The 26,977-nt window shown below is 37.1% G+C and overlaps 1 protein-coding gene across 5 annotated transcripts; it reads right to left on the bottom strand.

Annotated features, from left to right (window-relative positions):
• Positions 1-2,342: 2,342 nt before the first annotated feature.
• On the bottom strand, positions 2,343-26,570 carry LOC123520763 (reticulon-4-interacting protein 1 homolog, mitochondrial-like). Of its 5 annotated transcripts, none has more exons than XM_045283327.1 (12): positions 26,439-26,570; positions 25,261-25,343; positions 24,842-25,067; positions 23,458-23,603; positions 21,767-21,922; positions 21,105-21,203; positions 19,946-20,139; positions 18,236-18,421; positions 17,653-17,830; positions 16,956-17,149; positions 4,067-4,104; positions 2,343-3,362 (listed from the first exon to the last, which is right to left on the bottom strand). In XM_045283327.1, exons 2-12 carry the CDS (start codon positions 25,306-25,308, stop codon positions 3,349-3,351), a joined length of 1,479 nt encoding a protein of 492 aa, XP_045139262.1. In that variant the 5' UTR covers positions 25,309-25,343; positions 26,439-26,570; the 3' UTR covers positions 2,343-3,348. The 5 variants fall into 5 exon arrangements, with proteins under 5 accessions (XP_045139262.1, XP_045139263.1, XP_045139264.1 ...); XM_045283328.1 differs by having other exon boundaries at positions 26,305-26,441; XM_045283329.1 differs by lacking the exon at positions 26,439-26,570 and adding an exon at positions 26,046-26,157.
• Between the last annotated feature and the right edge of the window lie 407 nt (positions 26,571-26,977).

Raw genomic sequence — 26,977 nt, 5'->3', positions numbered from 1 at the left:
GATCCAATTTTAGATTTAACAAGAACATCTATCAACACGGGACAGGTGCCAGTAGAATGGAAAAGGGCAAATGTAGTACCAATTTACAAAAGTGGATGTCGCATGGAACCATTGAATTATAGACCTGTTTCTTTGACCAGCATTATGTGTAAGATATGTGAAGAAGTGATCAAAAGCAAGTGGTGTGAGTTCCTGGAAAACAAAGAAATACTAAGTGAGAAACAGTTTGGCTTTAGAAAAGGGAAATCGTGTGTATCAAATTTGCTATGTTTCTACTCAAGAGTGGTCGATATTTTACAAGAGAGGGATGGATGGGTTGATTGTGTATACCTAGACTTAAAAAAAGCATTTGATAAAGTACCACATAACAGATTGATGTGGAAGTTAAGTAGTATTGGAGGAATAAGGGGAAATCTGACTGAGTGGATGAGAAATTATTTGACAGGTAAAGAAATGAGGACGGTAGTGAAGGGAGTGAAGTCAGAGTGGAGGAAGGTAACCAGTGGAGTTCCCCAAGGTTCGGTGCTTGGTCCCATCATGTTCCTGATCTATATAAATGACATGCCAGAGGGAGTGAGAAGTTATATGAATATGTTTGCAGATGATACAAAGATTATGAGGAGAGTGAGGAATATGCATGACTGTAATATACTGCAGAAGGACTTGGACAAAATATATGAATGGAGCAGGACGTGGCAAATGGAATTCAATACCAACAAAAGCTGTGTAATGAGAATGGGTAGAAGTAAATATAGACCATATAAAGACTACCAGCTGGGGGAAGACTGTAATTGAAGTCAGTGAAGAAAAAGACTTGGGAGTGACTGTACAGAGTAATCTGTCTCCAGAAAAGCACATTAATAGAATATTTGGAAAAACGTACAGCATGCTCCAAAGTATAGGATGGGCATTTAATTACCTGGATGGGAACATGATAAAGAAAATATTGACCACCCTGATTAGGCCACAGTTGGAATATGCATCAGTAATTTGGTCACCATACATGAAGAAACATGTCAAGAAACTGGAAAGAGTGCAGAGGTTAGCAACAAGAATGATACCAGACTTTAAGGAGGTACTGTATGAGGAGAGGTTAAATAGGCTGGAATTAAGCATGTTGGAAGAAAGAAGAGTCAGAGGGGATATGATAACAATGTTCAAAATAGTACATGGAGTGGACATATTGGATAGGGAGAACCTGATCACGATGGCATCCAGTAATTACCTAAGAGGACACCCAAAGAAAATACTGAAGGACTCCTGCACGAGCGACATCAAGAAGTATAGCTTCCCGTATCGGAGCATTGATGCATGGAACAAACTGAGCGTGGATGTGGTGTGTGCGGCGAGTGTCAGTCAAATGAAGGAAAAATTGGACAAGTGTGGACAAAGAGACAGGACATAGAGAGCTATGGCTCGGGCCCTGTAATCACAAATAGGTAAATACAAATAGGTAAATACACACACACACACACACACACACACACACACACACACACACACACACACACACACACACACACACACACACACACACACACACACACACACACACACACACACACACACACACACACACACACACACACACACACACACGGTAACTCAGTGGTTAGAGCGCTGGCTTCACAAGCCAGAGGACCGCGGTTTGATTCCCCGGCCGGGTGGAGATATTTGGGTGTGTCTCCTTTCACGTGTAGCCCCTGTTCACCTAGCAGTGAGTAGGTACGGGATGTAAATCGAGGAGTTGTGACCTTGTTGTCCCAGTGTGTGGTGTGTGCCTGGTCTCAGGCCTATCCAAAGATCGGAAATAATGAGCTCTGAGCTCGTTCCGTAGGGTAACGTCTGGCTGTCTCGTCAGAGACTGCAGCAGATCAAACAGTGAAACACACACACACACACACACACACACTGTATATACATATTAACTTGCTCTACCTATTTAATAAATTATTTGTTTAGTATGTAAGCCTACAAATTGCTGTTGACTAAAATTTTTATAAAAAAATTGTCCAAGTTTTGCTGGTTTATAAGTTTTCCTTGATACATGAGAGTATGGTAAGGAAGGCAGGTGCACTGGGTTTAACTTGACAAATGCATACCATTGTAAACTATGGAACTCTTTACCTGTGTATGCTTTTCCTCCTTACAACTACAATTGTTTAAGTAAGAAATATTAAGACACCAATAGATCTACTTTTTTAATCAATCTTTGATATTTTAAGATTGGCAAGATGAATAAGCTTTTGTTTAACCTGGTTTATATACCTTTTCTGACTAGTTAAAAATCAAAAGATACAATGTAAGAAAACAAAAGGAACACTATCAATACATAATCACACTGCTTGCTTTCTATTTATTTTTTCAGCATAGAATATCAGACATGACACATGCTGTGAACATTGCCTCAGAGTACATATAGTACAGAGTAAGAAGTGCTCCAGGGCATATGGCAGACAGTGTGAGTTTTCCTTCTTTAACGTGGAAAATATCTAATCACAACAAAGCTGACATCACTTTTTTACATTTAAACCTCCATATCTGATATGGAAGTTTTTATTATTGTCTCCATTTAACTTAAATTTATGCTTGCATTATTTATACATTGCAGGAAAAAGGATGGCCTCAAAATATCTATGATTGATGATAATGATAAGAACAATGAAGATGAGGACTATGATTGTAAAAAGTATTGTCACCATATCACATTAGTGTCAAATAACTTGGTATAGACAGTAGCTTAATTTCAAAAGAAAACATATTAATATTGGTTATCAATATCACATACAAATCATCATTTTTAAAAACTGTAATATATTTTTCATTGGATATCCAACATAATGATTAGCAAATGTTCTTATGGGACTGCATATTGAAAAAACAAATATAATCCACAAAACTTACATTACTTAATATTTCACATCTGGGGGCCACTGGAAGAGACTAGGAAGGAAACAGTGAGAGGCAAATACATATTGAGCACCTTTCGAGTTAATTTAAGTTACTGTAAAACCTGAAAAAATAAACAGCTGCATTGATGTCATTCTTTCTAAGAGAATCTTTCTGGTCATCTATTTAAAAAAGTTACAACAAAATTCATCTGCACTAAACTTGTATAGGAAATAAACATCTTTACAGAAACATATCTGCAATTCAACTTAAAAGTGCTATGTGTATCTACAGAAATACATTTTCTAAAATAATCAAACCTGAATGTTTGCAGTGTGTATTGGACAAAACCTCTTTATGTACACCAACACAGAATATCTCACTTGCTAACCAACTATCCATTACCACACCTTATTGCAGAGGTTCCAGCAGTCTACAGGGATCCTTCCATACGAGAGGCTAATGGTCTTGCCCTGTGAGAAAAAAATAACTATAAGTAGTGTTGGAAAATTCTCACTAGAAATCAATGGAATCCTTTACTGATTAATGGCTATCATTCATATGCAGTTACATCATTTTGTGATTCAGTGAAATTAAAAACAAGTAGCAGTATCAGATAGGATAAAATCACAACCAGAGTTACAAATAAAGGTCAGTACAGTATATAGTTCCTCATCATCAGTGATCCTACAAGAATGAATAACAAAATACTGTACCACCTTATTCTGGAACTCAAAATGGACCTAATTTTCTTATGTCATTTTGCTGTAAAATTTAGTATATGAATATCTTTCAAGTAGAATATGCTCTGAAATCTGAACATGCCAATAAAATGTTGAAGAATAAGATGTGGGATGAGTGAAGTTGTCAAATGCAAGATAGTTTGGCCACAGAGAAGGAATAAAAGAAAAAGAGATGACTGAAGGAGTATACTATGAATAATACTGATGCAGAGATTGTAAGAAGAAAAGAGGAGAAAGACAGCTGCAATACACGAGAGGAGGGAAAGAAATGAAAATGGAAGGATTATAACAAGCAAAGAATAAATATGAAGATAAAAATAAATACAGATTTTTCATCATGGTCATCAACTGAGGGAATGTTCTTTAGATGATGCAGCAAATACATCACTATTTATCAGAAGTCAAATCATCAAAGCCATTTACAATATACTTACAAAAAGCCATTCCAAGATTTCTAACAGGAGTGTTAATACTGCAATAAAAGAATAGATACGTTAGTACACTACAATACTGTCAGATGATTAATAGTGGTATTGCTTGTTATGGCTAAAATTATGTGTGAGAAATTGGAAATGGATAACCTTCAGTGCCCTGTCCATTGTAAAGTATGGTATTGTTTAGAGCAGGGGTTCTCAACCTCTTTCTCATAAAGAACTCTCTGAGTTATAATAGAAGACAATCAACCAATAATCTGACATTGAACAGAATGTTAATTTAGTGACTGACTAACTCAAAATGTAATGGTATACTGCATAGGATATTATTAGATCAACCATCTAAGTATCCCTGGAAATTTTGTGAGTTCCCTTAGGGTTTGCAAACACCAGATTGAGAATCCCTGGTTTAGAGTAAAAAAAAACTCTATATCCAAGTAGATATTATAAAACCTTATGCATTTCAACCAGAGCTGAAACAAAATGCATGAACAATAAGACAAAGTAACAGGAGAGTAGTCAATATAACAAACATTACAATTATTTTAAAAGTGAGGTTCAGGACTTACATTTACACGTGTCAGCTTTGGTAACATGCATGGTGCCCAGCACACAACTCTCTCAATAAAGAGCTACCTATATCCAGCACAATCAAAACATCAGTGCTCCTGCTCTATTATCATGTGAAAGTAGCTGTAAATCTGCTCTTGCGTGTAATTCACCTCCTCGGTCGTCTGCTGGTCATCCAGCCAGTCTTCCCCATTACGGAACGAGCTCAGAGTTTATAGACTGATCTTCGGGTAAGACTGTGTGTGTGTGTGTGTGTGTGTGTGTGTGTGTGTGTGTGTGTGTGTGTGTGTAATTCACTGTTTGATCTGCTGCAGTCTATGACGAGACAGCCAGACGTTACCCTACGGAACGAGCTCAGAGCTCATTATTTCCGATCTTGGGATAGGTCTGAGACCAGGCACACACCACACACCGGGACAACAAGGTCACAACTCCTCGATTTACATCCCGTACCTACTCACTGCTAGGTGAACAGGGGCTACACGTGAAAGGAGACACACCCAAATATCTCCACCCAGCCGGGGAATCGAACCCCGGTCATCTGGCTTGTGAAGCCAGCGCTCTAACCACTGAGCTACCGGGCCGTGTGTGTGTGTGTGTGTGTGTGTGTGTGTTACAGGGTTCGAGTGTGGCTCATAGTGACCTGTCTCCATATCTACATTTATCTAACTTTTCCTTAAATTTATGCACACTTTCTGCTGTTACAATCTCATCACTTAATCCATTCCAGATTGTCCACTGTCCTATGTGGAAAACTGAACTTCTTAATGTTCCTCAGACATGGATTCTTCATGATCTTGGAATATTCTCTTGTTTGTCTATCCCCATCCTCCATCAGTGTTACTAGGTCTTGTCTATCTATCTATCTATCTGTCTATCTATCTGTACGGTTTACTAACTTATACATTGTTATTAGGTCACCTCTTTCCTGTCTATCCCTCAAGGTTGGTAATTCTATTTCATTCAGTTGTTCTTCATAGAGAATATCTCTTATTTTTGGGATAATCTTTGTAGCAGTCCTTTGGATACTTTCTAGCTTCTTGATGTCTTTCTGCCTGTATGGTGACCACACCACTGCTGCATATTCCAGTCTAGGTCTTATCATAGTGGTTATTATCTTTTTCATCATACTCTTATCCATGAAATCGAAGACTACCCTGATGTTAGTTTAGTGTCTTGTATGCTGATGTAAATAGACAATTTATGTGCCTTTCTGAAGTCAGGGTGTCCTGTATAATCACTCCAAGGTCTTTCTCTACACTCCTTTTCATTATAATCTCTTCTCCCAATTTATATTCCCACGTACGTCTTTTATTATTTTTACCCCTTTCCATTGCATGGCATTTCCTGGTATTAAATTCTAATTTCCACTTTGGCTCCAGTTCCAAATCTTGTCAATATCTTTCTGCAATTCCATACAGTCACAGATGTTCCTTATTACCCTCAAAGGCTTTGCATCACCTGCAAAAAAAAATCTATATAGCTACTCAAACCCTCTTGTATATCAATGACATATATTTGGAACATAATTGGTGTAAGCACCGAACCCTGTGGTGCTCCACTGGTAACTATGTTCCAGCTTGATCAGGTATCTCTTATCATTGTCCTCCTTTCCCTATCTGTTAAGTAGTTTGTTATCCACTGTATTCCACCCATGTGTTCTATTTTCCATAAGAGTCCTCTATTTGGTACTCTGTTGAAAGCCTTCTTAACATCAATACATCCATCTTTCCCTTGTACTTTGTCTATTATTCTTGTATAAAAGCTTAGTAAATTTGTTATGCATGATCTTCCTTTTTTGTGAAACCAAATTGGGAGTTATTTATTATTTCTTTTCCCTCCAGATATTCTAACCATTTTTCTTTAATAACAATTTCACAGATCTTTCCCACAACACTAGTGACACTGGTCTATAATTTAAGTGCTCAGTCTTTTTCCTACTTTGTATATTGGGGCTATAATTATTCTTTTCCACTCCTTTGGTACCTTCTCTTCCATTAGAGAGTTACTGATTACATCCCAATTTAGTTCCACCAGTTGTTCCCTGCATTCTCTTGGTGTCTGTCCTGACACTCCATCAGGCCCCATTGCCTTCCTTACATCCACCTTTACTAATAATTCTCTAATTTTGTTTTTTCTACCACGATGTCTCTTAATCCTTCTTGTGTTGCTTAGGTGTTTGGCTCTATGAACTCTCCCTCTTCATAAAATACTGATTTAAAGCTCTAATTCATAAAGCCACTTATTTCTTCTGGAGTTTCATATATCATATTTTCCTTAATTAACTTAGTGATGGTCTATTTGTTTGTCAGTTTTCAATTTATATACTTATAAAAAAGCTTGGGTTCCTTTTCACATCTCTTCACTACATCCTTTTCAAAATTTGTCTCCTCTTCCATTGTTATCCTAATGTATTCGTTCTGTGCCTCTTTATACTGCTTCCTATTTACTTCATTCCATTGTTTTCTTAATTTTTCCAAGCTGCATCCTTACACATTTTAGTTTTTGCACATATAGCATTATACCATGTGTGTTTGGTTTCTTTACTCTGTATTCAGGAACATATCTCTTAACTCCCTCATCATACTTGTCTAGGAATACATCATACTTCTCTTGAATTGTCTTGCCTTGCACAATTTCCTTTCACTCAATACTACCAAAGTAGCTTCTTAACCCTCCAAAATTTGACTTGGTACGGTTCCATTTTTTGCTTGTGTCCCTCACTGCATTTAAAAATTTCCTGATCCTCTAAATAAATTTCTAGGACCACATGATCACTTTTTCCCATTGGGCTATGATATTTGATGTTTGGACAAGGTTCCATTTTTTAAGTGAAAACCAAATCCAGTATTGATGGTTCTTCTTCCCCTCTATATCTTGCATAGTCCTTCATCCATTGGTCCAGTGTGTTTACCATTGCCAGTTGTAACACTTCCTCCCCAGCACCCAGCATGACTTTGTATTAATTTCTTCCCAATTAACATGTTTACAATTTAAATCTCCCACAAGTAGCACTCTTCTGTCCTTCCTTAACATATTGTCCAGGCAATATAGCACTTCCCTTTGCATTTCTTTATGCACATCAAACCTCCATGTATTATGCACATATGCAACTATGATACTCCTTTTTTCCCTCCCACTGGTCCTATTGTTTTGTTTAAAATCTTGCCCAGTCCATCCCCATACTGTACCTCCTCCATGTATAAATCCTCTCGAGTCACTATCAATACTCCTTTTGCTTTTCCCCTTCTGTCTCCTCCAAACATTATATCCCTGCTCTTTAAAATTCACTTGGATGTCTTCACTTAACTTTGTTTCTGTTATACATACCATGTCTGGTCCTTTTTCCAATTTATAATCTCTCATTTCCAAGCATCCTGATACAAATCCATCTATGTTTGTATACATGACACTTAATGCTTTACTTCCCTTTCCTGAAAATACCATTTCCTCAGCTTTATGTCTAGCACTCTCCAGTATAATTTCTTCTTCTCATTCTCTGTCTTTCTCTCATTTTTTTTCCTTAGCATTACTTTTCAGTTCTCTCTCTTTTTCCCTTTCTACCTGAATCTTCTCTCTCTTTATCCAATATTTTTATATTCTGCATTACCAGACAGCTTTCAGGTCCTCACTAATATTTCTTCTACCCTCACTTGCAATCTCATTTTAACATACAGTGGTCTTTTGGTTCCCTCACTATATTTACCAAGTCTGTATATTTCCTCTATTTCTTTTCAAGACTGTTGTTCATCTTGAACCACTGATTTAATTTCCTTAACCATCTCTTTCTCCTCCTCCTTCACAAATTTCACAGGATTCTTTTCTTCTAGTGCATATATAACCATGCACTTCTTTTTGTCCACCATATCTCTCACTAATTCTTCCTTTTATTTGATCAGTTGTATGACTGTCCTTTGTTTTCTCTTATTTGTTGTTTAACTACTTCAGCAAAGTTCACCTTTTCTTCATCTTGTTCTTTTCCCAGACTTTCTTCCATTCCTCTAGTTTTATTTCACTTATCCCCTTTCCTGTTTCCACATTAGTGTCTAGCTTTTGCTCAAGTTCCCATAGTGCTATTTCATAATTTGCACATTTGCCCTTAAGGGCACTGTTTTCTCTTTTCATTTCGTGCAGAGTTTTCTTCATATCACTGGTCATTGCAACCATGTTCTCCAACTTTTCACATCTTTCTCTCAACTCTAGATTTTCTGTGATCAGCTGATCCTGTTGTTAAAAATCATGGCAACTGTTTCCCTCAAAACTTTAAGTTCTCTGTCCATTGAGATAATCCTTCTCATGTTTTTTTTTTTTTTTTTTATGTAGGGGAGAGAGCCAGCCAAGGGCAAAAAAAAAAAATATAAAAAAAAACCCACTTGAGTGCTGGCTCTCTAAAAAGTGGTAAAGCGTCAGCCAAAATTGGAGAGCAAATGCCTCGATACCTCCCTCTTAAAAGAAGACAAGTTGTAGGAAGTCGGAAATACAGATGCAGGGAGGGAGTTCCAGAGTTTACCAGTGAAAGGAATAAATGATTGAGAGTACTGGTTAACTCTTGCATTACAGAGTTGGACAGAATAAGGATGAGAGGAAGAAGAAAGCCTTGAGCAGTGAGGCTGCAGGAGGAGGGGAGGCATGCACTTAGCAAGATCAGTAGAGCAGTTAGCATGAAAATAGTGATAAAAGATAGAAAGAGATGCAACATTTCAGCAGTGAGAAAGAGGCTGAAGACAGTTAGTCAGAGGAGGGGAGTTGATGAGACGAAAAGCTTTAGATTCCACCCTATCTAGTAAAACTGTGTGACTGGAACCCCCAAACATGTGAAGAGTACTCCATACAAGGGCAGATAAGGCCCTTGTACAGAGTTAGCAGTTGGAGGGGTGAGAAAAACTGGTGGAGACGCCTCAGAACACCTAACTTCATAGAAGCTGTTTTAGCAAGAGATGAGATGTGAAGTTTCCAGTTAAGATTATGAGCAAAGGACAGACCGAGGATATTCATTGTGGAAGAGGGAGACAGTTGAGTGTCATTGAAGAAGAGGGAATAGTTGTCTGGAAGGTTGTGTCGAGTTGATAGATGGAGGAATTGAGTTTTTGAGGCATTGAAAACTACTAGATTTTCTCTGCCCCAATCAGAAATCTTAGAAAGATCGGAAGTCAGGCGTTCTGTGGCATCCCTGCATGATCTGTTGACTTCCTGAAGGGTTGGTTGTCTCTGAAAGGACGTGGAAAGATGTAGGGTGGTATCATCAGCGTAGGAGTGGATAGGGCAAGAAGTTTGGTTAAGAAGGTCATTAATGAATAATAGAAAGAGAGTGGGTGACAGGACAGAACCCTGAGGAACACCACTATTAATAGATTTAGGAGAAGAACAGTGGCCGTCTACCACAGCTGCAATAGAAAGGTCAGAAAGGAAACTTCAGATAAAGTTGCAGAGAAGGATAGAAGCCGTAGGAGGGCAGTTTTGAAATCAAAGCTTTATGCCAGACTCTATCTAAAGCTTTTGATATGTCTAACGCTACAGCAAAAGTTTCACCGAAATCTCTAAAAGAGGATGACCAAGACTCAGTAAGGAAAGCCAGAAGATCACCAGTAGAGCGACCTTGATGGAAGCCATACTGGCGATCAGACAGAAGATTGTGAAGTGACAGATGTTTGAGAATCTTCCTATTCAGGATAGATTAAAAAACTTTAGACAAGCAAGAGATTAAAGCTATAGGACGGTAGTTTGAAGGATTGGAACGGTCACCCTTTTTAGGAACAGGCTGAATGTAGGCAAACTTCCAGCAGGAAGGAAAGGTAGAAGATAGACAAAGTTGAAAGAGTTTGGTCAGGCAAGGTGCGAGCACGGAAGCACAGTTTTTGAGAACAATAGGAGGTACCCCATCAGGTTCATAAGCCTTCCAAAGGTTTAGGCCAGCAAGGGCATGGAAAACATTGTTACGAAGAATTTTAATTGTAGACATGAAATAGTCAGAGGGAGGAGGAAAGGGAGGGACAAGCCCAGAATCATCCAAGGTGGAATTGTGAGCAAAAGTTTGAGAGAAGAGTTCAGCTTTAGAGAGAGAAGAGATGGCAGTGGTGCCATCAGGATGAAATAAAGGAGGGAAAGAAGAAAAGTTATTTGGGATGTTTTTGGCTAGATGCCAGAAGTCTCGAGGGGAGTTTGAGTTTGAAAGATTTTGACATTTTCTATTTATGAAGGAGTGCTTGGCAAGTTGAAGAACAGACTTGGCATGATTCCGGGCAGAAATATAAAGTGCGTGAGATTCAGGAGATGGAAGACTTAAGTACCTGTTGTGGGCTCTCTCTCCTCCCTAAATCTGGAGAATTCCTCTCTTTACTTCAATCTCCTAGCTGCCTTAATCCTAGAGGCATTTTAGTAATTTCATTCCTTTGCCCTTTCGGTCTGGTTCCTGTTTATATAGGTGGCAGAGCCGACCATATTTTTGTCACCTTCCATACCTCTTCTCGGCCTCAACACAAGTAAATTTAACGTAACTTGGAGACAGCATCACTATCTTAGTCCTCTTTCCCCCCATAACACACCACTAGGTTTGCTGGGCTTCGTGGTCAGGTCTTGGCTGTGTATCCTTGCCAGAGCTCTTAACTTTTGTGTCCGTCTTGAACAGTGCTTTCCGTGTGTGTGCATGTGCGTATTTACCGAATTGTATTTACCTAATTGTAACATACGGGAAAAGAGCTATGCTCGTGTTGTCCCGTCTCCATATCTATTAATGTCCAGCTTTTTCTTAAAATCATGAATATTCCTTGCGTTGACCACTTCCACGTCTAAACTATTCCATGCTTCCACCCTTCTATGAGGAAGCTATATTTTTCACATCTCTCCTATAAGTGGCCATTTTAGTTTTTCCCATGCCCTCTCGACATTCTTCCATTCCACATACACAGATCTTCCCTATCCATTTTTCCATGCCAATCATCACTCTGTATATTGCTATCAGGTCTCCCCTTTCTTCTGTTTTCCAGGGTTGGAAGTTGCATTCTTTTCAGTCTGTCTTCATAAGTCAAATCTCTTAAGTCAGGCACCATTTTCGTTGCAGCCCTCTGTACTTTCTCTAGTTTCCTTATGTGTTTCTTTAAGTTCGAGCCCACTGTATTGTTGCATATTCAAGCCTCGGTCTTATCATTGCAGTAATTATTTTCTTCATCATTTCTTCATCTAGATATACGAACGCCACTCTTATGTTCCTCAATAAGTTCAATACTTCTCCAATTATTTTGTTTATATGTCTCTCTGGCGATAGGTCATTGGTAATTGTCACCCCAAGGTCTTTTTCTTCATGACTGGTTTTATGTCTTTTTTTTTTTTTTTTACATTACAAGGGCACTGGCCAAGGGCAAACAAAGTGTTGGAAAAAAAAAACATCCCGCTGGTTGCCAGGCCCTGTTAAGAGGAAAGTAGAAAAAGAAAAACAAAAAATCTAAAAGGAGGGTCCAGTTAACGTAAGAGGTGTCTTGACACTCCTCTTTTGAAAGAGTTTAAGTCATAGGCAGGTGGAAATACAGACACAGGTAGAGAGTTCCAGAGTTTACCAGTGTAGGGAATGAAGGAGTGAAGATACTGGTTAACTCTTGCATTAGGAAGATGGACAGAATAGGGATGAGAAGAAGTAGAGTCTTGTGCAGCGAGGCCGCAGGAGGGGAAGGCATGCAGTTAGCAAGTTCAGAAGAGCAGACAGCATGAAAACAGCGGTGAAGACAGATAAAGATGCAACATTGCGGCGGTGACTTAAAGAATCAAGACAGTCAGTTAGAGGAGAAGAGTTGATAAGACGAAAAGCTTTAGATTCCACCTTGTTTAGTAAAGCTGTGTGTGTGGATCCCCCCCAGACATGAGAGCCATACTCCATACACGGGCGGATAAGGCCCTTGTACAGAGCAAGCAGCTGGGAGGAGAGAAAAATGGACGAAGACGCCATAGGACACCTAACTTCTTGGAAGCTGATTTAGCAAGAGTAGAGATGTGAAATTTCCAGTTTAGATTTTTAGTGAAGGATAGACCGAGTGTGTTTAATGTAGAGGAGAGGGAAGTTGAGTGTTATTGAAGAAGAGAGGATAGTTGTCTGGAAGGTTATGTCGAGTAGATAGTTGTAGAAATTGAGTTTTGAGGCATTGAACAAAACCAGGTTTTCTCTGCCCCAATCAGAAACAAGTGAAAGATCAGAAGTTAGGCGTCCTATAGCATCTCGCCTTGAGTCATTTAATTGTTGTTGGGTTGGGCGTCTGTTGAACGCTGTTGAATAATGCAAGGTGGTATCATCAGCATAGGAGTGGATAGGGCATTGAGTCAGATTTAGGAGATCATTGATGAATAATAGAAAGAGAGTGGGTGATAGGACAGAACCCTGTGGAACACCACTGTTGATAGTTTTAGGGAAGAACAGTGACCGTCTACTACAGCAGCAATAGAACGATCGGAAAGGAAACTGGAGATGAAGGTACAGAGAGAAGGATAGAATCCGTAGGAGGGTAGTTTAGAAATTAAAGATTTGTGCCAGACTCTATCGAAGGCTTTCGATATGTCAAGGCCGACAGCAAAGGTTTCACCGAAGTCCCTAAAGAGGATGACCAAGATTCAGTTAGGAAAGTAAGAAGATCACCAGTAGATCTGCCTTTACGGAAACCATACTGGCAATCAGAGAGAAGGTTGTGAGCTGATAGATGCCTCATTATCTTCCTATTAAGGATAGACTCAAAGGCTTTAGAAAGGCAGGAAATCAAAGCTATAGGGCGGTAGTTAGAAGGATTGGAGTGGTCACCTTTTTTAGGGACAGGTTGAATGTGAGCAAACTTCCAGCAAGAAGGATAAATAGAAGTAGAGACACAGATGAAAGAGTTTGACCAGGCAGTGAGCGAGTTCGGAAGCACAGTTTTGAGAACAACAGGAGGGACTCCATCCGGACCGTAAGCCTTCCGAGAATCAAGGCCAGAGAGGGCCAGGAAAACGTCTTTATAAAGAATTTTAATTTTAGGGATGAAGTAGTCAGAGGGTGGAGGAGTAGGAGGAATATGCCCAGAATCATCCAAAGTTGAGTTGGTAGCAAAGGTTTGAGCGAAGAGTTCAGCTTTAGAAAAAGAAGAGACAGCTGTAGAGCCATCTGGATGAAGTAAAGGAGGGAAAGACGAAGAAGTAAAGTTGTTAGAGATATTATTGGCTAGATGTCATTTTTCTCCAAGAAGTCTGTCCATCTAGTCTTCACCACCCTCTCACACATCTTAGCTACCACACTTGTAAGTGACACTGGTCTATAGTTCAATGGGTCTCTCTTGTTACCTGATTTATAGATTGGGACAATGTTAGCTCTTTTCCAGTCTTGGGGCACTACGCCTTCCCTTAATGAGGCATCAATTACTTCACAAACTTTTTCTGCCAATTGCTCCCTGCATTCTCTTAAAATCCATCCTGATACCCCATCAGGTCCCACAGCTTTTCTCACTTCTAAACTCCCCATCATGTTCTTGATCTCCTCCACCGTTACTTGAAACTCCTTCATAATCCCTTTCTGTTCCATTACCAGTGGTTTGTCAAAAGCAGTCTCCTTTGTGAATACCTTCCGAAAGCATCCATTCATAGCCTCTGCCATTTCCTGGGATCTTCACTGTATACTCCATTTACTTCTAAACTTTCAATACTTTCTCTATTTTTGATGTTGTTGTTCACATGTCTGTAAAAAAGCCTTGGTTGGTCTTTACATTTATCAATTATATCCTTTTCTTGTTTCTTTCTTTCTTCTCTTCTAATCAACACATATTCATTTCTTGCTCTTTTGTAACTTTCCCACTGCTTAATCCGTCTTTTCCTTCTCCACCTCTTCCATGCATCCTCTTTTCTTGTTCTAGCCTTTTCACATCTATCGTTAAACCAGTCCTGCTTTCCAACTTCTCTATGTTGTCTTATTGGTACAAATTTTTCTCACCTTCTTTGTATATTTTTATAAATTCCTTCCACTTTTCATTTGCTCCTTAGCACTCTTGAATTTCATCCAATTTGTCTCTTGAAAGAATTTCTTTAGGTTTCCAAAATCTGTCTTGGCATAATTCCATCTTCCCACTTTATATTCTTCATTTCTTCTAGATTTCTCTTCGTCTATCACCTTGAACTCCAAAACTGCATGATCACTCTTTGCTAAAGGGCACTCCACCCTCATCTCCTCAATGACCATTGGCTCTGTACTAAAGACCAAGTCCAGTCTTGACGATGCTCCTCTCCTCCAAACCTAGTATCTTCTTTGACCCACTGAGTTAACACATTTTCCATTGCCAGTGTCAATAGTGTATTTCCCCATGTTGTCTCTGATCCTTCCATTGACCAGTCCTCCCAACACACCTCTTTACAATTAAAATCTCCCATCATTATAGTTCGTTCACAGCCACCCAACATTTCTTCCAGACATGTTCCTGTATCACTTATCATTTCTTCATATTCCTGTACTGACCATGCATTTGTCTTAGGTGGTACGTACACCACTATGTAGTGCCTCTTTTTTCCTTCATTAGTTTCTGCTCTGATCTTTAGCACTTCTGCCTTTCCCATACCTTTTTCACTTGATCCACCTTTATATCTTTTTTAACCAGCAACATCACTCCTCCTCCCATCTTACCTACTCTATTTCTTTTCCAAACGTTATATTTCCCTTCTCCAACCTTCATCAGGTCTTCTCCCTCTCTCAGTTTTGTTTCAGTAAGACCCACAATATCTGGGTTCTTGTCCCTCAAGTAATCGTTGAGTTCTAAAATCCCGATATCACTCCATTTATGTTGGAATACATTACATTTCGCTCATATGTAAGTTTCTTTAGTCCTTTCTTGCTGTACTTTTCTGGGTTATGAACCACTTCCTCAGTCTCATATCCAAGATTCTCCAGAAAAACTCTTTCTTCTCTTCTTCTGTCCTCTCTTCATTTTTTTTCAAAGCCTCCTTTCTCAACTCATTTAACATTTCTCTTTCCTTTTCACCGAGATCTCTTCTCAACCAAATCTTCCTTGTTGTTTCCTGCTGGGCTAGCCTCCATGACTTCTCCACCAATTCATCTACATCCTTTTGTGACTTAAGTTTGATTCTTATTGGCCTCATACCTTCTCTTGTGAACTTTCCAATTCTATGGAAGTCCTCTATTTCTTGTACTAGGTCTTTTCCCTCCTCTTGCACCACATTAATGATATTATTTATCACCTTTTTTATGTTTTTCTCTCTCTCCATTTTACTCGGTGTCTTATCCTCCTCCACACCAAATATCACCACACATCTCTTTTTGTCTACAGTTTCCCTCACCAATGTCTCATTTGACTTAATAACCTTCACCACTTTCTCAGCTATCTTCTCTTCTATGATCTGTTGATCTATAATTTCAGCAAGGCCCAAAGTTTTCTCCCTGACTCTTTGATTTCCTTTTCCAGACTTGCAACTTTGTAATTTACCTCCTTTCTTTCCACTTCCTGACTTTTTTCCATTCAGCCTGCTTCTCCATCACTTTTCCTAGAGATTCTCCACATTTTTCGCAATTCACTTTAATTAGCTTAACTTCCTCTTTCAGTGCTGCATTTTCCTTCTTCATATCGGCACAGTCTCTCTTACATTGTCATAACTCGTTTCCAGGCCCTCATACTTTTCAAACAGTTTTTCAATTTTACCTTCTAACTCCAGAATTTTCTTCACATAAGCGCTCTTCTCCATTATTCCTTGAAACCCTGTGAAGTCTGATTCCTCTTTCGAGTTCACGGCCGCCATGTTGCGCAGACGTAAACAAACCAGCTGATGGCTCAAACGCAGGCTACAGTTTATATTTACCTTCACTGGACATTATTTTGCTAATCAACAGTTAACATGACTATATGGAGACGGGACAAACATTACCAGCTCCTTTCCCACCTTGGTTACTCTTAGGTAACTGTAGAATTATAGATGATTGCTCTGGAGCTCAGCGACCACCTCCGCCATCGACGATGTCCCGTGTGTGTGTGTGTGTTTGCATGTGTGCTTACCAACTTTTCTTTCTTTTTGATATTGTTTCTGATCCTTTATTGGGAACTGGTTAGCAGAAAATGCCAGCTATTGCAAGAAAACATTTCACACATTGCCTGTATTGTTTCTTCTAGAGTTATCATAATTGCCTTCTTCCTTCATAAAGAAGTAGATTGTTATAATTTCAATAACTAAATCAGGCTTGTAACACACATGCCATGTTACTAAGGATGAGTCTACACTGCAATGTTATTTAAGGTAAAATGCCTTAAACTAGTAAACAGAAAGTAATATTTATACCTAGAACATGATATATTTATTTGTAATGATTTTAACTTACCTGAATCTCACTACAGTTCTGCCAATTTGCTCTCCTTTTGCAACATGAGCAAAAGCCACTTCAGCATCCTGAGCAGAATAAGCTTTGTCCACCACTGCTTGAAGCTGCCCTGAGTTGATTAAGGGCACAACCTTCTCTAAAACATCTCCTTTCACTTCAAGAGTGCCAAGCCGTCCACCTGTCAGCCAAGGCGTCTAAAATGGAATTTAATTACAAAATTTACAATTCACAAGCATGGATATATACATGTGTACATATATATATACATGTGTGTGTATATAAATATATATATATATATATATATATATATATATATATATATATATATATATATATATATATATATATATATATATATATATATATATATATATATATATATATATATATATATATATATATATATATATATATATATATATATATATATATATATATATATATATATATATATATATATATATATATATATATATATATATATATATATATATATATATATATATATATATATATATATATATATATATATATATATATATATAATCTGCAATTTCCTTGTCATGTATTGCATTCTGGGTTGCAAATCAAAATTAAAATGTAGGATAGAGCAACAATCATTAAAGTTAAAATGTATTATTACCATAGAAACTAAACTCAATCCACAATCAAGAAGACAGAACACAACAATAGCTACCTTTACAAACCAGTATTTTGCTCTCAGGTACAAAGAATACAGTCCACCAGTTATGTATCCATAAGAATCTGAGGCCAACTGAGATGAAGTGGTGGTCACAACAATGCCATCAGGAAGACAATATTTTAGGCAGGAATCATGCAACACCTGACCAACAGTGTTGAGAATCACATCATACCTGAGAAAGTTCAGTGAGTACCAATGTTAAATTTGTCTAGACAATCTGCTTTGCAAGACTGTCAGCCTGGTGTATAGATTATCAAATATCTGCTTCACTCCAATAAATTGAGATGTTATATGTTTCAGTACAAAAACTATTTAAATTTCTTTATCTTTCATAAAAGAAAGATAACAATTATACCACAGAATGAAGTGACCATCTAGTTAGTGAGTTACTTTTTCCAACATTGTCTTAGGATTGTTATAGTTTAGGCATATATTTCTGCCTTATTATTTCAAAGTTACATAAATCTATTGAATAAAATTAATATTAAAGTGTTGAAAATAAAATAGTACTCCTTAAAATTTTGATGATAAATTTCCTGATGTTTAAAACTCTTTGTAGAGTAAAAAATATACAAACTTCTCTCTCATCAGCAACTCCTTGTCAAAGTTGGAGTTATCATAGGTGATGACATCTTCTGCTCCCAGCATGTGTGCCAGTGGTGCAGCTCGTGTTGACACTGTGGTAGTTACACTGCCTCCCCATGCACGGACCAATTGCAGTGCCACCACTCCGACCCCTGACACTCCAGCATGCACAAGCACTCTGTGTGAAATGAATTCATTAACACATTAATCATATTTGGATTTCCCACCGCTTCCTCCCTGTTGTGTTTGGTTCAACTTGGCACAGTATTATCACCGTGCAACCCACAGACTTGAGAGAAGTGAATACCTTCTCCCTGGTTATGAGTTGCTAATGATGCAATAAAACTTGTGCTCCACCTGTGGTACACTATGCCATACATTTCTTCTGAATTTACGATATTGCATTGTGCGCCACCAGTGGAGCACACTTTTGTGTACCACGTGGCCCAACCCGCTATTACAAACATTGTTCTCTCAACACATTGTGTCAGTACATTCCAAACTACAGTTATTTCATTTACAGGGAAAGAATAACTCACTCTTGTTCCATATACTCTCACATCTCCTACAGATTGGTACGACTTGTTTTTCACAAATGAAATTATTGTCCTAATTGTAACAGATAATAGGTATGCTCAGCAAAAAAATCGGCATTTCACATGTCACTCGAGGATCTAGGCTTAAATCTTGGAAAATGACAACACATGATGAAATATGAAAATTCATACGTCTAATGATTTACATGGGAATTGTTACATTGCCTGAGATTTCTCTGTACTAGTCATAAAAAAACATATATGTAGGAAACTTTGCATCCAGAGTAATGTCTTGAGAAAGGTTTGACTTACTCCTTAGATTTTTAAATATGTTCATCACCTTCAGATGATACAATATGTATTTCAACCAACAAACACTTATTTCTTTTATGAAAATTTTCAATGAAATCAAAATAATGCAACAGAGGGTGAACCAATTATTTAGTGGCTTTAAAAAGCCACTGAAAGGGCTGCAAAGGATATGATTTATGAGTAGCATATAATAATTTATTTTTTATGAAATAGGTTTAAAAATATACAATTTTAAGGCAAAATTTAGTTCAATATGTACTGGAAATTTATCATATAGGATGAATAATTTTTATTTATTTTTTTTTCACTCATACTAAATATAATTAAATGTTTTGATTGTCATACTTTACTTACATCCTTGGTTAGCATGAATACAATAATATTACATGCTAAAACAAAATAAAAAAGAGGTTTGAAGAATATCTAGATCTTTTTGTGTATGCCAGCAAATGTACCATGGGTGGCACAATATGCAATAGTTGGGAATGTATGATGTACCACCAGTGGTACATATCACAGGGAATGTGTTAAATAACTTGATAGTAGCAACTGTAGTGAAAGAATAGTCATGTTCACCAAACAATAACTCTGGCCTTGGTAATAATCTTGGCCCAACCAGCAAGGTGTAATAATTAAATTTACATGAAAATCCTGACAGATCTTCAAACTCAGATAATGTATCAGTGTTTTTGTGATATTCAAAGTATCACTAGCTTGATGACATCTCAAAAAAAATTAGATGAGAAATTAACATCATATTGCACCCATATTTCCAGAAAGCATAACAAGGAAATAATCAGAGAATTTTTTTTTTATCTAGAAGAAATTTCACATTTATGAAACTTACAGCTTACCTTTTACCAGCAGTAGACTGTGGTCCCAGTCCTGCTTGAGTGACCAGAGCATCCCAAGCTGTCATGATGCTGTAGGGAAGAGCAGCAGCTCCCTCATAGGTTAGCTGTGAAGGTTTGGGTGCCACATGTTCCTCTGACACTACAACATACTCACTTAAGGTCCCAGGATGATAAAATGGTACTGCAAGCCAAACCTACCAAAACAAAGAGAAATATGTTTTGAATAAATCTCTAAGTACTATATCTCAATATAGGCCACTTCTTTATTCAACTACACACTGTAAATCTTCATATTTAAGGATTCTGGATATACGAGTATCTTATGGTAGAACCAGACTAACTTGGCACTTTGGACATTAGCTGTATTTGTCCTACATTATTGTCATGTTTACACTCAACACACCATGGCAATCTCTTTCTCTCACTCGTACTTTCATCCTATCCTTAATTTATATGAAATATGAAACTATAACATTTAATATGTGGCTGAATGGCTTATTGAATGTTTTTTTATTTGGAGACAGATGAATGATACTGTATCTTCTACTACACTTAGCAATGCATATAAGCTGTGCAGCACTGCCACCCCATTGTGTTTAATACATGAATCCTTTAGGCTGCTTTCTATTGGCCATGGTCAAGTCATTCCAGGGTTGAGGTGGAGGTAAAGCCAATGCCCAAGTACTAAGTTAGTCCACTATGGTGTAGAGATGAACAATTATTTAAACAGGCACACAACTCCAAGGATTGGTGCTAGACTCTGCAAGAAACAGATTTGGTTGAAATAAAAATGCCCAATATACAGTAAATGATGATCTTTTCAAAACACATGTAGTCTGCTACAAATAATGCAAATTCAAGGGTTACCAAATAAGATGTTTTGCAGACTAACTCCCTTATCATAAGTCGTAACTTTTAGAATTTTTTATTTTATCATAGTTGTCACAGAAGAATGTTGACATGTCATAACATCCAATTGAGATTTACAAGGAGTCTATTATGCAGTATGACAGTTTATGAGACTACCCTTTCCAGTCAGGGACTGACGAGGATAATGTTTATTTGAGTGTAGTACTTTTGTCTAGGTCATCCCATGTGGGATTGCCAGTTTGGTACATAGATGGATGTACCAGAGAGAGAAAAAAAAAGGTGCATTTACCTCTTCTCCTTGCTCTACTCTAGACACTTCCCTGCCCACTGCCACGACCACACCAGAACAGTCCCTCCCAAGCACCACAGGGAACTCTCCTTCAGTATTCTGCAAATTGAATAAATAAACTTAATTAGCACTTGACAAAAGGTATTATTCATATTGTTCCATGATATGTGTGCAACTCTATAGCTATTTCTCCAACCTTTTCACTACAAGACAACTGTTCTTATATCACCATCAACATTCAGGGCATTTGTGCCTGTAGTAGTCTCTTAAATAATTCTGTAGGCTGAGAATAGATAAAATTTACATATTTAAATTTCAATGGGTTCTTGGAAGCAATATTTCACAGCGCTCTGAATTTTAACCAAGGATGACAATAGCGCTGGCCTGACATTGCTAAAGTCAGAAGATCGAGTCTCGCTTGAGCTCATGAGTTTAAGCTGTTTACTGGGAGATTACTGCTCTGGTTGGAGCACCACAGTGGGTAGTTGGGTTCACCTGGCTGACATTTTTGAGAGCATCAGATGTGATGGATACTGGAACTAAAATTAATGAACTTGAACTTTAACTTTAGCAGAAAAAAAAAAAAAGAGAGATCCAATATATAGTCAATACAATGTAACAGTCTAACAGGTGATGAAAATTTCAATTTCAAGCTTGCATACCGGATTGTACTTATTCAACTGCTGCCTCAAGACTCGCCCGTAGCCTTGCGCCACTTTGATGTCCAGGTAGTCAATGCCAGCAGCCTTCACCTGCACCAGCACTTGATGAGGCTCCACTATCCTTGGAGCCACCACATCCTCCACCACCCCTATTGCCTGCCATACAGATTTACTATTATTGCAATGCAATCTACACTTTAACATCACAATATAAAGGCTTTGTATATTTGAGAATTAATACTCCAAAGTGCATGTGTATATATATATATATATATATATATATATATATATATATATATATATATATATATATATATATATATATATATATATATATATATATATATTAAACAACTCCTTTCAGTTATAATCAAATTTCATATGATTGTCAGTAATGCTTGACAATTGTATTGAGCATCAACGCATTACAGTGGTGTGAATTTTCCCTTGAACTGTATGACGATGTTTAAAAATTGTGTCAGGAAAGAAATGCAACTATGATGACAAGATGTATAACATTAAACAATATACATAAAGGTACTGTGTCAATGCAACGTACCTAAATGAAAGTGCCACTATCAGCACTTTCATGTAGCTATTCCATACTTATGATTAGTGTACAGACCTAGACAAGGAACAAGTGACTTCAAGACAAGAATAAGAACACAACATGCAAAAATATTTATGTACATTTAAGATTTTAACGGGTCACATAACATGATTTTATTTTTCCATACAAGCTGCAAGAAAGCATCATAATAACACAAGAAAACATTATATGTAGTACTTTCAGTTTATAACTGCATGAAAAAAAAAATAATAATGCTGCAAAATAAAACAGAAATAAAGAGTCAAACATAATGATACATGTATAGTCATGGTCAGAACTCTGGTAACCTCCTGGACTCATTTTCACTACTTTGTGCATTCCCTCAGATTTAAGTCTTCTATCAAAAAACAAAACTTGAATTTCTAGGGGGATAAGCCACTCTCAAATGTTGGCAGTACCTTCTATCCTCACATCTCCTTCATCAACTAATGGAATATCAAAAAGAAGAAACAAGAACATGCAATAAAAAGAAAAAAAAGAATGAAAACAAAGGACCATGACTCCCAGCAGTATGTGATGGTACTAACCCACTGGCTATGAAGGGGAATCCTGGTTCATCTCACTATCATAATGTAAGGTCTGCACACATCCTTTCTCCTTTTAAATATCACCTTCTATATGTATACACCACACATCTCATGTACTTTTGCACTTCACTTTCTAAATGAAGAAATTGTAAAGCTTTAAAGACTCATCTCATTGAATTATAATTTTTAAATACCAGGCTGGAATCCCCACAAATTGGCAGATTATCTAAATAAGGCCAGCAGGATGGGATAACATTTTGGAGTCCCCCACAAACTCCACATGCATTTCTCATGGAGACAACATGACTTATAAAAAGCACAACTCCATTAGTAATCCACATACAATAGCATTCACTTATGACATAAATAGGCATTAAAAGGCAAACCAGTGAGAGTAACTCATCATCTAGGAATAATCCATTGAAAGGGAGTTTCATTAGGTGATCTGGATAAGGTAAAAAAAAAAAAAAGGTTAACATATGAAAATCTAATTATGTAAATAGGGATATATGAGAGACTTAATATTGTTAAAATAGTATTTACCATGAACTTACCTCAATTCCCCTGTAAGAGTTAATCACCACAGCCCTCATGCACTGTGGTGCCACAAGGCTGCTGCGAAGCTTCATGCCAACAAGCACACCAAAGATACTCCCAAGGAAGAAACATGTTCCTCCAAAGTACAAGTGTGTACGTGTTACTGAAATGAATATAAAAACATAAATGAATAAATAAAATCTCAATTCAAATACCATATTTCAATTACTAATATACTTATATGCTTTATTTTTATTATCAAAAAGTACATAGTGCATCTTACATAAGATAATTAAGTGAAACTTCAATGTTTTGTCATGTCCAGTTGGAGACAAGGCATGATTTGTGAGACAGTGTTAATGAAACACAACACACTGAGATGGTTTCATCTTATTGAGGGAAGGAGGGTAAATAAAATGACACGGAGAGAGAGAGAGAGAGAGAGAGAGAGAGAGAGAGAGAGAGAGAGAGAGAGAGAGAGAGAGAGAGAGAGAGAGAGAGAGAGAGAGAGAGAGAGAGAGAGAGAGAGAGAGAGAGAGAGAGAGAGAGAGAGAGAGAGAGAGAGAGAGAGAGAGTAAAGGGATTAAAATTTACATGGATGAGGTACATGAAAAGAAATAAGTACAGACTCTTGTACTGTGACGATTTCTCAAGTAGATTTCAAGAATAGGCTTCAAGAAACAAGATTCTTCTTTCATTTTGATAATTATATAGCAAAAAAATATATATATATATATATATATATATATATATATATATATATATATATATATATATATATATATATATATATATATATATATATATATATATATATATATATATATATATATATATATATATATATATATATATATATATATATATATATATATATATATATATATATATATATATATATATATATATATATATATATATATATATATATATATATATATATATATATATATATATATATATATATATATATATATATATATATATATATATATATATATATATATATATATATATATATATATATATAGATAGATAGATAGATAGATAGATAGATAGATAGATGGATAAATAGATAGATATAGATAGATAGATAGATAGATTGATAGACAGACAGACAGACAGACAGACAGACAGACAGACAGACAGACAGATAGATAGATAGATAGATAGATAGATAGATAGATAGATAGATAGATAGATAGATAGATAGATAGATAGATATAGATATAGATAGATAGATACTGTAATTAAGATACATCATAATTAGACTGGATAATTAGAATAATTAAATAACAATAAGGATAACCAAGAATTTACACCAAAATTCTGAAAGGTAAAAAAATCACCAAGTATTCAAATTAACCATCATTAATACTAGAATAAGAATATAAAACATACCTTCAGTGACAAAAAATATGAAAAGTTTATCATATATCTCAGAGGGTTTAACAGCACTCAGCACTTCCCTCAACTGTGCTAGCCAGCGCTGTACGCGCTCAGCCACCTCCTGCCCAAACCTTTGTTTTCTAAAGGAACTGATTGCATTTTGGAGAGATGTTCTGGCTCCATCTTTGAGGGATGAAAGGCTATTGGTCAGCTGGCTTCCTGATGAATGTAATGCCAACTGGAAAACAAATCACAATTATTAATTCATATTTCAAGACTCTGTGCTTTTGCATTCTAAATTAATTAATGAATAAATTTGTGGTAACTCACAATTTGCAGACATGAAATCTAATTTTATGCAATAAAACTTCAATACCATCAACTTGTTGTCTAATTTATACCAAACTGATTGAACATGACAAAATATTTACCCATGCAGAATCAGCCCTTTCTTGTGCCAAAAACAAGAGGTGATCCATTACTTGTTAGTAATGTGCCCACTACACCATTGTCCCTGAAATGCAAACAAATAATGAAATAAGAATTATGCATTTTAGTGTGCTTTGTGATCAGTCACAAGCAGTAACATTTCCTACCATAGTGTTTTACTTTTGCAGGAAGTTTGCCTACATTAAGAAAGAATGCGCACTTGTCCAAAATGATAACCAGGAATGAAGGAATGTGATGGAATACTCCTTTTCAATTAACTCATCATCCATGGACATATTACTGTGAGCTTGCGATTATAAAAGTCATAGCCATGGACAGAGAACATACTTGCTGATAAGTAGCTGAACTAAGTTTGTTTATAAAATGCAGCTGATTTTGCACTGTCACTCAGACAATGGAGGAAGTGAATGCAAGTCTATTTGATTTAGGTAAATTTTATCAAGACTAGAATAAACAGCCAAATCTTAAAAGACTGTGTTAAGTCAGATTTGCCATTACAAAATATACTTTACAAGAAAAAAATGTTCTATTCAAATGAGAATGTTTTACCATCACATAATGAAAGGATTACACAATGAAACTAAAGTAAATTAGTTAAATATTGAGAAGTTACTTATATAAAGCACAGCATTACACACAGAAAAACCTGACCAGAAGTTATTCCCAAATGCCCCGAACCGTGACTGAAACTACAATAAGAAAATATTATCTTACTAAGCAGCTTATCAACACAAGCACACACACCGTAACGAGCAGGAACGCTTACCTTTGCTTTATCACAAGAGACAGGCATAGTGCACACTCCAGCACAACATAAACACTCGACAAGGAGAAGCAGAGGCACTTTGCCAGGGAAGAGTAAACAAAATACCCACACATTCTGTCATACCACTGCCTGTACCACATCTCATATTACTATACACAAGATATTTACATCTGTTCGACTACTGAAGCCCGTCACATTAAGAATAGTAAAGCTGAATCAGGAGTTTGCATGTTCTTATCACCTAAAGATTCATTAGTACCTGTGCCCGGTGCGGAGAGAGGCACCGGCAGCAGACGATGGGCGCTGCGGGACGCCTTGGGCACTGCCATAATCTTCATTCTCCTCACCTAATTACCAGAAATGAATTATAGGAGAAAGAAACTGAGTACGAACCCATGTAATATTGTAGACGCAACCATTGATAAGAACAGCGAGGAGAGCAGCGAGTGTTCAACCAGGAGAGCTGTTGCAAACACACACACACAAACACACACTACACACAGTGTAGTGGTTAGCACGCTCGACTCACAATCGAGAGGGCCGGGTTCGAGTCCCGGTAAGCGGCGAGGCAAATGGGCAAGCCTCTTAATGTGTGGCCCCTGTTCACCTAGCAGCAACTAGGTACGGGATGTAACTCGAGGGGTTGTAGCCTCGCTTTCCCGGTGTGTGTTGTGTTTGATGTGGTCTCAGTCCTACCCGAAGATCGGTCTATGAGCTCTGAGCTCGCTCCGTAATGGGGAAGACTAGCTGGGTGACCAGCAGGCGACCGAGGTGAATTACACTAGTTTTTTTTTTTTTTTTTACTTTTTTATTCTTTCTTTTTTTTTATAATTCTGGTGATAATCTAACAGTAATTATGTAATATTACAGATTAATTCAAAGGCCATACTTCCCTGCCAATAAAGAAAATACGTAAAAAGCTGACAATCTTT

Source organism: Portunus trituberculatus, chromosome 47, assembly GCF_017591435.1.
Source record: "Portunus trituberculatus isolate SZX2019 chromosome 47, ASM1759143v1, whole genome shotgun sequence".
Taxonomy (NCBI): Eukaryota; Metazoa; Arthropoda; class Malacostraca; order Decapoda; family Portunidae; genus Portunus; species Portunus trituberculatus.
The sequence above is the reverse complement of the archived record's forward strand: the minus strand, read 5'-3'. Positions and strand labels throughout refer to the sequence as shown.